The 13,599-nt window shown below is 46.1% G+C and overlaps 3 protein-coding genes across 10 annotated transcripts; 2 read left to right on the top strand and 1 right to left on the bottom strand.

Annotated features, from left to right (window-relative positions):
• The first annotated feature begins 96 nt into the window (after positions 1-96).
• LOC113215977 (26S proteasome non-ATPase regulatory subunit 2) lies at positions 97-4,483 on the top strand. The gene is made up of 14 exons (XM_026435642.2): positions 97-283; positions 588-644; positions 722-1,008; positions 1,101-1,629; positions 1,710-1,914; positions 1,988-2,094; positions 2,213-2,339; positions 2,419-2,670; positions 2,742-2,914; positions 2,996-3,166; positions 3,255-3,439; positions 3,514-3,719; positions 3,797-3,915; positions 3,999-4,483. Exons 1-14 carry the CDS (start codon positions 203-205, stop codon positions 4,179-4,181), a joined length of 2,682 nt encoding a protein of 893 aa, XP_026291427.1. The 5' UTR covers positions 97-202; the 3' UTR covers positions 4,182-4,483.
• On the bottom strand, positions 4,474-6,818 carry LOC113215980 (centrosomal protein 20-like). Of its 8 annotated transcripts, none has more exons than XM_026435648.2 (5): positions 6,387-6,818; positions 5,144-5,187; positions 4,798-5,040; positions 4,638-4,716; positions 4,474-4,568 (listed from the first exon to the last, which is right to left on the bottom strand). In XM_026435648.2, exons 2-5 carry the CDS (start codon positions 5,169-5,171, stop codon positions 4,508-4,510), a joined length of 411 nt encoding a protein of 136 aa, XP_026291433.1. In that variant the 5' UTR covers positions 5,172-5,187; positions 6,387-6,818; the 3' UTR covers positions 4,474-4,507. The 8 variants fall into 8 exon arrangements, with proteins under 8 accessions (XP_026291433.1, XP_026291432.1, XP_052131141.1 ...); XM_026435647.2 differs by having other exon boundaries at positions 5,144-5,428; positions 6,387-6,814; XM_052275181.1 differs by having other exon boundaries at positions 5,144-5,428; positions 6,252-6,388.
• Positions 6,819-7,137: 319 nt separating this feature from the next.
• LOC113215978 (UDP-xylose and UDP-N-acetylglucosamine transporter) lies at positions 7,138-10,272 on the top strand. Its single transcript, XM_026435644.2, has 8 exons — positions 7,138-7,468; positions 7,805-7,918; positions 8,029-8,131; positions 8,217-8,348; positions 8,450-8,531; positions 8,641-8,750; positions 8,842-8,993; positions 9,107-10,272. The coding sequence occupies exons 1-8, from the start codon at positions 7,392-7,394 to the stop codon at positions 9,384-9,386; spliced, it is 1,050 nt and encodes a 349-aa protein (XP_026291429.1). The 5' UTR covers positions 7,138-7,391; the 3' UTR covers positions 9,387-10,272.
• The last annotated feature ends 3,327 nt before the right edge of the window (positions 10,273-13,599 follow it).

The raw sequence follows: 13,599 nt of genomic DNA, 5'->3' as shown, positions 1-13,599 counted from the left end.
ATCTTTATGACTTTCCTAAAATTGGGAATTCCTATTTGTTTTGAGGCGATTATTTTCTTAAAGATTGTATTACTTCTAAACTTTCGTGATGTTGGGTGTTCTAGTGTATCAGAAAGTCGCTGGTACGCCGACGAGAAAGGAGACACGGCTAGTCACAATATTCAGTTTTAACGTTGATTTTTCTTGATTTACATATTTCACTATGACGAACACCGAAGTTAGTGAAGTGAAACCCCCTAAGGAGAAGGTAGAGAAGAAAAAGGACGAGGAGAAAACCGAACTTGTAAGTTATCCGACCTATTTTGTATTTCAAATATTTGAGGTTAAGTGACAAAGCGATAGTTTGACATATCCATCCAACTAACAATCTTACAACCTATAACTGTTTTTCCCGATGAATTGCTTTGTATTTTGAGGTCTTTCTATCGGCTTTCAGCCCATTGCGTTCTTTAATCCTAATCGGTATAACGTCCAACAAATTTTTGTGATTAGTGAAACAATGACAAAGCTTCTAAATGCTTTTTTCGTTGTTTGCCGTTGTAATTGCTGTATTAATGTTATTTTTCGTGTCCATTTCGTTTTTTCAGTCGGAGGAGGACAAATTATTGCAAGATGAGCTCAATATGCTGGTGGAGCGGCTGCAGGTTAGTTAATCATTATGTTCTAAATGTTCAGATGTGCCCTTTAAAACTTGTGTATTTTCAACTCTTTGCTATTGCAGGAAAATGATGCTACCTTGTACAAGCCTGCCTTGGAAAGTTTGCGCTCCCAGATCAGAGCCTCAACCACATCTATGACAAGTGTTCCCAAGCCTTTGAAGTTTATGCGTCCCCATTTTGATACTATGAAAGTAATTTATGAGAAAATTACAGATGCTATTACTAAGGAGCTTTGTGCGGACGTTGTATCTGTTTTAGCCATGACTATGAGTGATGGTAGAGATTGTTTAAAGTACCGTCTGCTTGGCACCAAGAAAGAAATTGCGAACTGGGGTCACGAGTATGTAAGGTTGGTATTTTATAAGTGCAATTCTAGTAATAATTTGAGGTCACTGTTAATCTTTGCTTTTCTATAAAATTAACTTGCCACTTAAATTGCAGGCATTTATCTGGTGAAATAGCAGCTGAGTGGGCTGAACTCCCCATTGGTGACACTCAGGCTCGCGACCATTTAGTGGAACTTGCTGGTGAAATCATTCCCTATGATATGGCCCACAATGCTGAGGCTGATGCTTGTGATCTTCTCATGGAAATTGAACGCTTAGATTTATTACAGCAGTATGTCGATGAAAGCGCTTACCCTCGTGTATGTCTGTATTTGACAAGCTGTGTCCCTTATGTGCCAGATCCTGAGAACACCACTCTTTTAACAACAGCTCTAGACCTCTTCAGAAAATTCAAACAATTTCCCCAGGCATTGCGCCTTGCGTTGCAGTTAAATAATCATTCTCTGATTGAGGAAATTTTCACATCTTGTCCAGATTTAGCTATTCAGAAGCAACTGGCTTTTATGCTTGGTAGACAACAAATCTACCTTGAGCTTAATGAGAGCACTCCTGAATATGATGAGCTAATGGAAATCATGTCAAATGGCCACTTGAACAATCACTTTTTGAACTTGGCTCGTGAGGTAGGTTTAATTTTTTTTTTAATATGTAGTATCTTTTTCTTAAATTGGTTGGGCTGGACTAATTATATCATTGTGTTCAGTTGGACATCATGGAAGCTAAAACACCTGAAGATGTTTATAAATCCCATTTGGATGCCAGGCCTCAATTTGGAGGTGGACAAGTGGATTCTGCTCGTCAGAATTTAGCTGCAAGCTTTGTCAACGGGTTTGTCAACACAGCCTTTGGACAGGATAAGCTTCTAAAAGCTGAGGGGAACAAATGGATGTATAAAAACAAGGAACATGGTAAGCTTTACTATTTTTGGCTTGAGGTACTGAGCTATGCTGTACAGTACATAACCAAATCAATGCCTTTCAGGTATGCTCAGTGCTACTGCATCACTGGGTTTGATTCTCTTGTGGGACGTTGATGGAGGCCTTACTCCTATTGACAAGTATTTGTATTCCTCAGAAGATTACATTAAGGTAAACTGAAATGTCATGGGCTTGTGCATACAGTTGTGAGGTGCACTGGAGCTATTATTTAAGTCAAAATTAAGTTGTACTTTACTTATCTAATTTGCTTTGATTTTTAAATTTTTAGTCTGGTGCTCTTCTGGCTTGTGGTATTGTCAATTGTGGTGTAAGAAATGAGTGTGATCCTGCACTTGCTCTGTTGTCTGATTATGTCCTTCATCAAAGCAATGTAATGAGGATTGGAGCAATCATTGGTAATACCCACTCCTACTCCTATGCTGCTATTCATTCTGACGATAGTTACCATTTTAAAATGTATTTTCTGCACCTCAGGTCTTGGTCTGGCTTATGCTGGTTCCAACAGAGAGGCCGTTCTTAGTCTCTTGACTCCTGTTTTGAGTGATCCTAAGTCTACAATGGAGGTTGTTGGATTAGCTGGAATGGCTTGTGGAATGATTGCTGTTGGCTCCTGCAATTCTGATGTGACCAGTGCTATTATGCAGACACTAATGGAAAGAACTGAAGCCGAATTAAAAGATACTTATGCCAGGTTCCTTCCTCTTGGTCTTGGATTGTGCCATTTAGGTTTGTACTCTGCATTACTGTATTGCTGTATTACACTAGTATACATTTTCACATTTTATTGTCCCTTCTAGGACGTCAAGAGGCTGCAGAAGCTATTATTGCTGCACTTGAAGTTATTCCTGAACCATTCAAGTCAATGGCAACAACCCTTGTAGAGGTGTGTGCTTATGCTGGCACTGGCAATGTATTAAAGATTCAACACTTGCTTCACATCTGCAGTGAACATCACGAGCCAAGTGACAAGGTTTGAGATGCTTGTCTATATTTTTTGTGCTTTGCTTGTTTACCTACCTATGTTTTGATCTAACTTTTTTTTTTTTATTAGGAGGAAACAAAAGACAGCAAGAAAGATGATAAAAGCAAGAAGGATGACAAAAAAGATGACAAGGAAAAAGATTTCACATCAAAACAAGCTGTTGCTGTGCTCGGTATTGCACTTATTGCCATGGGTGAAGACATCGGCTCTGAAATGGCATACAGATCCTTTGGCCACTTGGTATAGTCCTCCTCCTTCCTTAATCGTGACCTCTGCATTTACTCTAAAAAATTTCCCCTCTAATTTTTTTCTGTTTATTTTATTACAGCTGCGATACTGTGAACCTGCAATCAGACGTGCTGTTCCTTTGGCACTAGGGTTAATCTCTGTGTCAAATCCAAAGTTGTCAATCTTGGACACCCTTAGTAAATTCTCTCATGACAGTGATGCAGAGGTAGCTCATAATTCAATCTTTGCTATGGGCTTAGTAGGTGCTGGCACCAACAACGCAAGGTATGTATTGAGAAACCAAACTTATTGTACAGAAGTTGAAATTTTTTTTACAAACTAACGGTTCTGTTATGTAGATTGGCAGCTATGTTGCGTCAGCTTGCACAATTCCATGGCAAAGATCCAAACAACCTATTTATGGTGCGCATTGCTCAGGGTCTTGTCCATCTTGGCAAAGGTACTCTCACGCTTAGTCCATACCACAGTGACAGACAGCTCCTCTCACCAGTAGCTCTAGCTGGTCTCCTATCTACCCTTGTTAGCTTCCTTGATGTTAAAAATAGTAAGTATTGTTTCATTTTCTCTGAAAATATGATATTTGATCTAGAATACTTCTTAATATTTTCCTCCTTCTTTTAGTTATTTTGGGGAAATCACATTATTTGTTGTATACTTTGGCTGCTGCTATGCAACCAAGGATGTTAGTCACATTTGATGAGGAATGTAATGCTCTAGCTGTTCCTGTGAGAGTTGGTTTGGTATGTACTTTTATCTAGTATTCCATTGCTTAACTGTCTAATCTTATCTATTCCTAATTATTATATTTTTTAAATTTGTTTAGGCTGTTGATGTTGTGGGACAGGCAGGAAAACCCAAAACCATCACTGGATTCCAGACACACACCACGCCTGTTCTTCTTGCTCACGGGGAAAGAGCAGAGCTGGCAACTGATGAATATATTCCCCTCTCCCCCATCATGGAAGGCTTTGTAATCCTACGCAAAAATCCTGACTTTGAACCTTAAATCTCAAGCTTCATGCTGTAATTTTTAATGGCAAGTTTAACCTAAAATTTGTATTTTGGAGTTCTTATTTCTATCCCACTAAAATAGACTACCATTTTCAAATTGAAATGCCTTTCAGGTTGTACATTCAAAACACTCATGTGACTGATCTTTTCATTTTGTGCAATGTTCAAATTTAAAGAGAATCATCTAATGTATATGATCAGATAAGGCAATCACTCTTAGACTATGTATTATTATTATGTTTGAGTATTTTTACTTTGTACAAAACTTCATTAATTAAAAACCTAAGTGACCACTCACTGTTCCTTTATTTTATTTTTTATCTAAATTGGCTTTGCGTCACTTTTAAACAAAATGTCCTGTATCATACTGCATAGTAGAGGCCTGCAACAACATAGCTAAATCAACTTGGTATCACATTCTTTAGATTGCCTGAAATGCTGTGGTACTCACTTGGCTCCTGAGGAATGAAGTGAAGGAAATGCTGTTCTTAGAACGGTGTCTGGCACTGCACTCTGGGGTAATCCACTCTCTGAAATCAAAATTTGAATCAGAAAACAATATGGAACAAGAAATAAAGCAGCATCTCACATCTCATCTTTAATTCAGCAACCTGTGCACAACACAGAAGATGTTCTCTTCAAGCCAACTTCTTCTAAATACTGGCGTATCAAATTGTTGGCAAGAATTATCTCCGGTGGCATAGCTGGTTTGCATCTTTTTGTTGAAAAAGAATATTGTGAGTTATGTTCATTTGACCCAGACTGAAGGCGAGTGAGAGCTTCCAGCATTTCCTCTTCTATCTGTGCTTGCAACTCGATAAGATCTCCATTCTCCTCCAAAGCTGTTCTCATTGCTGGTAGAAATGCAGGACCATTGACAAATTATTCTCTTACTCAACCATGGATATCGTTAGTTTTGTTTCTGTCGTATGAACCTAAATTGTGGTAGTATGTTACCCTGAGCTAAGTCCTGGCTGCGGGCCATGCTGCATGAAGCGGTTCTGGAAAGAAAATTTATCTCGTGTCTCGGTGTCTCGTCGTCTGGTTTTTCTCTGTTTTGCTGTATGACAACACAGCTGAAGCGGTTGGGGTTGGCATGGTAACGGCATCGGGGACGGACTGGACAGCTGTTCCAATCTGTCGCCCCCACCCCCTCTCCTTCCGCCGCGGGAAGCGGGAACGCAGGCGCGAGGGTCTCTAGCTCTAGCCCCTCTAGCCCATCAATCCCTTGGCGGCCCGTACCTGTTCGGCGAAATTATTGGGAGTGGCAAAGGCTGAGGGAGTCTTTGACTGCGAGAGTCGCGAGACACTCAAATCTGCCCTGGGAAAAAAATTAAGTGGCAAAGTGCAAGTGAAGTGGCAATTAAGTGTCACTTCGTTGCCCCCTTGCTAAGGTGGCATTTAAGTGGATTTTGACATTTTAAGTGGCAAGGTGGCGAAGTGCCAAGGAGGAGGTGAAGCGGCAAGGAGGAGGCAAAGTGGCACCCGAGTGGCATCAGTCTCCATATTTTTCGCACATATGTCTAATTGTACCGAGGTCCCCCAGGGGACTCTCTGTTCAAAAATCGGGGGGGGGGGGGGCTGACCGTCCAACCCCGGCCTTACGCCTGTCCGGCAGCCTCATATGACTAATCGAGCATGGCGGATCATCAGCGAGAACGAAGAGCACCGCACTTGGTTGCCACCTTGCCACTTTGGCTCTTTATGGCCACTTCAACACTTAGATGCCAGTTAAGTACTTCTTCGGAAAATTCTTGGTTGCCACTTCGCCACTTTCCTCTTTCTTGCCACCTTGCCATCTGAATACCACTTAATATACACTTTGCCACTTATTTGCCTCTTGGTTGCTTACAACCACTTAACTTCCACTTCAGGGGCTCTTCGCCACTTACTTTTTTTCCCAGGGTGTCTCTGTGTTTTTAGTGAGATGACTACTTTCAATTCGGCACAAATCTGCCATTCCCCTCTGCCCCTTTTCGTGGACGGGCAGCTAGTCCCTGAATGACCCCCCCCCCCCTCCCCTTGCTGGTCAAGTTTAGTGATTGCGGACTTCTCTCATCTCGACCTTGTCGTGACTCGTTGCGGACGTCACCGGTGACGTTGTAATCACATAGATGGAGAAGCCTTGGAGGCAGGCACTAGCCCAGACCAACTCAAAACTAAAAGGATAGGATAGCTCAGCGTAGGCAGGACGGCTCACCTTCAAATTGTGATATCACGACTTATAGCAGAAGACCTTATTGATTACAAGCGGTTTGTGCAATCTCAGTCGAATGTGATAAAAGGGCCTTGACGGCGGCGGCTGCACCTGCTGATAAGCAAGAGATGCTGCGTTCAGTTCAGTGGCGTAGCTGCCTCGTTAGCCCTCAGGCGGTCTGACGTCTCTGACCTGCATAGTGTCATTAGAAGGCCCCTGCAATAGTACCCACTAATGACCATAGGCGTAGAAATCAGGTGCAATGTCCATAATCAGGAAAACGTTTTGGTATTCCCTCCCGCCCATTCGCCCAAATCGGCAGTATTTGTGTCATTGCGACAGAAAGTGGGATGTTCGGTTTGCTGCGTGAGATGCAAATTTTGCATCGTGCATCGTCTTTTCAAGAAAAGTTGCCTTTCATCCTCGCAGCCACTGCTACGCCTCTGACAACACGTTTGCTGGCTTGTCAGAAGCAGAAAGATCGTGGCAGGGGAAATGGAGGTGTCGAGGTGTGGTGGGGAGGCCGATGATGACTCGAGAGATTCATGTGCCGGTGTCGTCATCCCGGCCATGTAAAAGTTCCCTTCTGCGAAACGCTTGAAACGGTACCCAAGTTGAGGCGTTCCAATGAACATAGAATGCGACTTGGCTGCGATATTCCCTTTTCATCTTCTAGCTCTACCTCGAAACAGTTCTGCTGCTTCATTCTCGATTCATCGCGCTGAGGAGAGACGCGAGCATCGCCGTGAGGGAAATTTCGCACTGGGCGAGTGCGCCGCGCGCCGCGTCGGACGGAACTCCGATAGCAGAAAGCAGAAAGTTTTGTGTCGTGTGGTGTTGGTTGGTTAGCGTGGTGGGGTGGTGTGGACAGTGCGCCTCATCTTCAGGGACTTTACTGTGATATTTCGGGCCTGAAAGTGATGAAAGCAGCGTAAACCGTGGAAGTAACGGGGGGACACGCGCCCCTTTTGCCGTTTTAGAGCCAGTTTTATTTGTAGAAACCCAACCATGCATCCAGCCATACCTATTGCCGGTGTTTTCATCGGTTGCGGCATCAATGTCGTCTTCTTGGAACTCCTCGTCAAGTAAGTTTGACACGTTAAATGGTGTATTCCTGTGTTAAATTTCACTTTTACTTACAACTTCTTTACTAGTTCGCAATGTGCTGACATGGGTGCAGTAAACACGCTGCCATATTTTTTTAGGTTAATTAAATAATTTTGTGTTACTTTACTGTTTAACATTTTTTAGTGTTTTTGTTTTGAGGAATTTTACCTTTCAAGAGATTTTTTGTCTTTGAATCTCTGCAGTTTTCTTGTGCTGTAACTGTACCATCATTAGTGACAGTCACTAGCTATGTGGATTTCATTGGCGGTCAATTTATTTTTTAATTGAAACTTATTGTGTATCCTATTTTTCAGGGAAGATCCAGGAAGTGGCAATCTTGTCACATTTACCAACTTCTTCTTCATTGCTTTAATTGGATTTGTTGTTACGGCCAAGTTTGGAACTGTCAAGCCTAATATCGGGCTAAAGTAAGTATCCCCACAAAATGTATGTCTACATGGCTTGGTCAAATTTATGAAAAAACTGAAAATGACTCACACTGATTGACCTTTCTACTAATGCATATTTTAATTTGCAGAGACTACTTTATTTTGGTTTTAATGTTCTTTTTCTCCAATCTTTGTAACAACTATGCTTTTAATTTCAATATACCGATGCCTCTTCATATGATATTCCGTGCGGTAAGTGTTCCGAAACTGAAGTATTTAAAAAAAAAGTTATGTTCAACTATCCTCATGTTACTACATTCAATTTCAAATTTATCAGGGCTCCCTTATTGCTAATATGATAATGGGTATCATAATTTTGAAAAAGAAGTATACCCTCTCAAAGTATCTGTCAGTGGCCATGATCACTCTGGGTATTGTCATATGCACCATTGTATCGAGCACAGAAGTGGTAAGTTTATTTACATTTCTCAAATTTATTTCAGCTGGTTGTCAGCATGTAGCTTTTGCTAGTTTTATTTCTATTTAACTCCTTTTTTTTTTCCTTTTTAGAAATCAACTGTTCCTCCCCCAAAGGATGGGTCAGAAGCAATTCAAACAACCCCCTATGAAGATTTGTTCTGGTGGTCATTAGGTGAGAAATCATTAATACTAATATCAATACTGTAATTTGAATCCATACATGTATTTTAAAAAAAAAAAGTCTGATGTGAAATATATTCTTTTATGTGGTATTGTTACAGGTATTCTTCTGTTAACAATTGCTCTATTTGTCTCCGCAAGAATGGGTATTTATCAAGAAGTTTTGTATCAAAGATTTGGAAAACATTCCCAAGAGGCATTGCTTTACACGGTAATAACTAGGGACAAGAATATTAATTTCAAGGCACTAAAATAACAAATTGTCTCTTTTCTTAATTATTTAATGTTCTTTTACTTCACAGCATCTTATGCCGCTGCCAATGTTCCTGCTGATTGGGGGCAACATCTACAGTCACTTATCGATTGCAGTTGAATCTGTTCCTTATCAAGTACCACTTATTGGTCTGTCTGTGCCAATCATGATAGTGTATCTTCTTGGGAATGTTGCATCACAGTATCCTTTGCCAGCTAAGCTTTTTGCAAAATGAAATCTGCTCCATTAATAGTTTCTACAATTTTAATCTTATCCTTTCTGTGTTGGTATGGTCCTTGACAGATTTCTTTCAGGTACCTTTGCATCAGTTCAGTCTACAGACTAACAACGGAATGCTCCTCATTGACTGTCACCCTTGTCCTCACTCTACGTAAGTTTGGTTCACTTGTTTTCTCCCTTGTGTATTTCAAAAATCCATTCACTATGTACCATTGGGTGGGAACCATTTTGGTTTTTGTTGGAACTTTGGTCTTTACTGAGGTTCCTCAAAAGATTATTGGAGCAGTGTCTCCGTCAACCGAGAAGAAGCAAAAAGTAGGTAAAGACAAAGCCAAACAAAAGAAGACAAACTAGTTTTAATTATCATTTATTTTTAAATTTGAAGCAATACTAATGCTTTTGACTATTGTTAATTGTTGATTGTCACAGCATTAGTTTTAATAGGTCAATATGTGGTTACTCTGTGTTGAGATGCTCACCAAAGAAATTTACCCATTGAAGCCAGAAGCTTTTCTGGTAAAACTCAGTATTATAATATTGTGAGTGTGCATTTGATGTGTTTACACACCCAGAAAAGCGTGCTCTTGTGTCATGCACAATATACTTGAATTGATTGCAATCTACTTGATAATCTCAAGTACAATTGTATACAATTGCCATGTATACATGAGTATTTGGTTTCAAATCAACTCCAATTTATTCTCAAATTGTTTCCCTTTGTGCTTGAATAAAACACATGTTCTTGGTTTATCTCTTAGCTAGGCTTGGATTTAGTGCCAAAATGTTTTTGAGGTATTCAAACTTCACACTTCTCTGGGTGCACAGATTCCTAGTTTGAATCCTGGTACATTTTTGGTTGTGGCTATGCCACATGCCTCCCTCAATGGGAGCAATTTTATTATTTTATTCTTTAAAACTCCTGTGCTGAAATTGGATTGTATCGGCCGGTCCGAAATCCTTGTAAATTTTTATCAAACATTGATGTTTTATGAGTTTTTGTCTTCATTACAGTTACATTATTACAATGTGTGTTTATATAATTTAATAATTTTATGAAATAAGGCATTTAAGCTTTAAAACTGTTTCTCATCTCTATTATTTTTATATCAAACTTGCATTAAATGCTCCATGTGCAATATACTTAATATCTGTTGTGCAACAGATAACTTAATTTTTACTGGCTTTTATCAAATGCGTAAAATTCGTATCAAGTTGATTTTAATAAAGAAGAAGTCGGAAACTCGTGCGTTTATGTTATCCATCCAGGTAACGGCGATACTCCGCGACTTGTGTAGCACTAGCAAGGGGTACTTTGGCCAACCCGGGCCTCCTCGCCCCGCAGCCCGAGCGAGCCCGAGCAGCCTGAGCAATAACCTGAGCACCATGCGTTTCTTTGCAAGGGCAGCTCGACGGAGTGACGTGACACATTTATTAAGAGGCGAAACAAAAATAAAGCCAAGAGCGTGACGGACACGATTCGTCGTGTCAGACATGACACCAGTTTGGGCATGATGTGGTTGGGCTTGCGTGCGGCGCGGCCGGGCCGGCTGGGCCCCCCGTCTCGCATCGGAGCTCACTCTAGGCTGGGACGACGCCCCACTACACCTGCACCAACCCCAACCCTGGTCAGCTGCTTCAGTGTGTCAAGTGACATCAAATTCCAAAGATTTCCTGCAGAATGTGCCCACCAATCGTGGCCCTTTCGGGGGAATGTTGGGGGGGGGGGGGGGCAACGCCTGCTTGCCTAACTCATAATATTCAGGCACCGTTCTCCAGCTGTCTCCAGACCCCCCCCCCCTCCCCCACCGACGAGGCGCACGCAGCCCATACCTGTCCTCGACATGCCGTGCCTCAAATGCCTGGGCCAACACCAAAAAATGGTCGATTATCTTTTATTTTTTAAAAAAATTGCTTTGGTAGTGGTGGTGGTCGTGGTGGTGGTGCACCACATGTCATGACACGCGTATGTTGAAAGTCCTGCGGTGCGGGGCGCGGCGGCGGGGCGAAGCGACCCCACAGCCGGGGGGGCTCCACGTCGCCGCCGCGGCCGCCACCTGTTCAGCACGTGTCGCGCATGCGCAGGGAAGTCCACGTGGCGCAGCCGGCGCAGCAGGGCGTAGGTCCACGTACGCGGGCGGGGCGGGCGGTGCAGCGCGCGGGGAGGAGGGAAGGCACAGAGTGGCGGGGCGCCTCTGCTATCCGACGCACACGTGCGCCTCGTGCGTGGACTATGGCGGTGGACCACGCGCACGGGACCTTTTAATCTCACTGATAATTGTCCCGGCACTACTCCTCGTACCACTTCGCGATGCGGCAGCGCTGGCTCTGCGACCGTCTGCGGCGATACAAGCGCACAAGCCGCGCAGGTGGGGTAGCGAGTTGGGGGCGGTGGAGCTACGAATGGTCGGCGTTAGCACCAAGCGGGCAGTTTTAGGTCCGTCCTACAGGGAGGGGGCTATGGGTTGCCTGCTAGACACAGGGGTGTTGTACAACGAATTGCCCGGGCTGACAGGGCAGGAGGGTTGTAGGGTAGGGGTTGCCCCTAACCCCCCCCCCCCCTCTTTTAACCGAACTCGCGTTACCCCACGCGCACACTGCGCCCCGTGGCGTGGGGTACACCGCCGCCGTCTGCTGGTCGGGCGCGTGGTCGGCGGCCGTCCCTCGTGACGGCACGTGACGTGCTATGCGCGGGCGACGGACGGGTGGGACGTGCCCCGTCCGCACGGTCCGTACGGTCCGTGGCCGCCCGCACCGCCGCCGCCGCCTGGTCCGCGCTGATCTGCGGGGGGGCCGGCGCGGCCCGGCGGGGTGGGGCCAGGCCGTCAGCCCGCGCCAGCCCCCTGCAGGCCCTGCCTGCCCCGAGTGCGCGCACGCTACTTTCTCTCTCCCGTGTGACTTTCTTCCATCACACGGCGCGGTGCGGCGCGGCGGCGGGGCGGCCATGTCAACGTGTTATCGGATCGGAGAAAGGGAGCAGCGGCGGTGGTTGGCGGCGGCGGCGGCAGTGCGCCTCATCGACGAGGTGGCACCTCGCCCCGCCCGGGCCAACAAGGGCGTCCGCCACTTAGGACCCGGGCGCCACCACGCAACCCGCGCCGCGACCCGGAACACGGCAGCCCGGCCTGCGCAGGGCGGACGCGAGCGCGGACGGAGGCGTGCGTCAGCTGGGACGACCCGCCGCGCGCCCGCCCTCCAGGGCCCGGTGCATTTAAGTCACCGGCCCTCCGGTCCACCTGCGCACGCTCACAACTTCCCTACTGCTGCAGTCTCCGTATTCCCTTCCTTTCGACCACTTTCAAGTGGGAGAAAGAGAGCGAGAGAGACAGACAGAGACGGATTTAGTCGTTTATTTTTGGATACATAAAAGGGGAGGGAGAAAAGCTGAAAGGGGGATGAATACAATTTATTGTGGTGTGGCAAGTGAAGTGACTGAGTTTCACAAATTCTTGGACCTCAATACGGAGAGAGTAAAAGAAATGTGTTTTCGGAAGGTAGGAAAGTTTCGGAGGGACAAAACCGCCTGGCAGCCAGGCAATTCTCGTTGTGCAGTACAGCGCGACTGAGCGGGTGGCCTACCCTAAGGTTGGCAGGGGTCTGGGGGCTAGCCGGCGCCGGCAGCAGCACGCCGAGGCCCTCCCTCAGGCTGACCCGCGCCCTCGCGCGCTTGTGAACCGCGCCTTCCTGCTACACGCGGGCCTTCCTGCTGGCCTCGCCGCCGCAGGCTCCGCGGGCCTCGAGCGTCTGCTGCTGCTGCTGCTCCTCCTGCTGCTGCACGTCCTACCGCATGCATGCACGCGCGCGCCCATGTCACCGCGGCTGTTTGCGCGGTTACGGATTTGTTGGTCTTCAATTAGTAGTTCTTGCGCCATTTACCGGCGAGTACCTACTCCACACTCTCAGTCTTCCTGTGTCTGTCTGTCTGTCTGTCTGTCTGTCTGTCTGTCTGTCTGTCTGTCTGTCTGTCTGTCTGTCTGTCTGTCTGTCTGTCGCTGTCTCTCTCCTCTCTCTCTCTCTCGCTCGCTCGCTCCCGCCCTCGCTCCCTCTCGCTCCGCACACAGCGCAGTCCACACGGACTGACCACCACCAGCAGCAGCAGCACAAGGACGTGCCCCCGCCTCACTAACGAATGTTGTGTAAGCCCGGCGCACGGGTCGGCCGGTAGAGCGGCGCGTGTGCGTGTGCGCGTGTGCGTGTGCGCGTGTGCGTGTGCGCGTGCGCGCGCGGGTACTCGGCACGACATGAAGCGCGCCGCATGTGGCTTGCACTGATCCTGCCACAAGCGCAGTGCCGCCGCAGCCGTGGTCATTTTGACGTCACTCGGACGGACACCTGCCCAGCCCAGCCCAGCCCACCGCGGGCCCGCTGCTCGGCTCATAGAAGCAAAGTACTCTACTCCACTACTTCTTTGGAAGTCTATGAGCGGCGCGCTATCGACGACAGCCTGGCTAACGCCGGCTGACGCTGACGCCGCCGTGCCGTCGCCAGGCGCGCTGATTGGCCGCTCGCTCGCGCCTCCCGTGGGTCCGGCAGGTGCTTGTAGAGGTACCTACTCAGTGTCTACTTGAGC

The sequence above is a fragment of the Frankliniella occidentalis genome, unplaced genomic scaffold, assembly GCF_000697945.3.
Source record: "Frankliniella occidentalis isolate FOCC.00 unplaced genomic scaffold, Focc_3.1 Scaffold532, whole genome shotgun sequence".
Taxonomy (NCBI): Eukaryota; Metazoa; Arthropoda; class Insecta; order Thysanoptera; family Thripidae; genus Frankliniella; species Frankliniella occidentalis.
This window is presented reverse-complemented; position numbering and strand designations above follow the sequence as displayed.

Excerpts from the sequence above, each read along its gene's own strand:
- LOC113215977 (XM_026435642.2), top strand. The coding sequence starts at position 203 with ATGACGAACACCGAAGTTAGTGAAGTGAAACCCCCTAAGGAGAAGGTA. Across the intron at positions 284-587 it reads ACGAGGAGAAAACCGAACTT|TCGGAGGAGGACAAATTATT; the intron begins GTAAGTTATCCG and ends TCGTTTTTTCAG. Across the intron at positions 1,009-1,100 it reads TGGGGTCACGAGTATGTAAG|GCATTTATCTGGTGAAATAG; the intron begins GTTGGTATTTTA and ends CTTAAATTGCAG.
- LOC113215980 (XM_026435648.2), bottom strand. The coding sequence starts at position 5,171 with ATGGCCCGCAGCCAGGACTTAGCTCAGG. Across the intron at positions 5,041-5,143 it reads CAGCCAGGACTTAGCTCAGG|CAATGAGAACAGCTTTGGAG; the intron begins GTAACATACTAC and ends CATTTCTACCAG. Across the intron at positions 4,569-4,637 it reads CTTCATTCCTCAGGAGCCAA|GCCTCTACTATGCAGTATGA; the intron begins GTGAGTACCACA and ends ATGTTGTTGCAG.
- LOC113215978 (XM_026435644.2), top strand. The coding sequence starts at position 7,392 with ATGCATCCAGCCATACCTATTGCCGGTGTTTTCATCGGTTGCGGCATC. Across the intron at positions 8,132-8,216 it reads TTCATATGATATTCCGTGCG|GGCTCCCTTATTGCTAATAT; the intron begins GTAAGTGTTCCG and ends CAAATTTATCAG. Across the intron at positions 8,994-9,106 it reads CTTGGGAATGTTGCATCACA|GTACCTTTGCATCAGTTCAG; the intron begins GTATCCTTTGCC and ends GATTTCTTTCAG.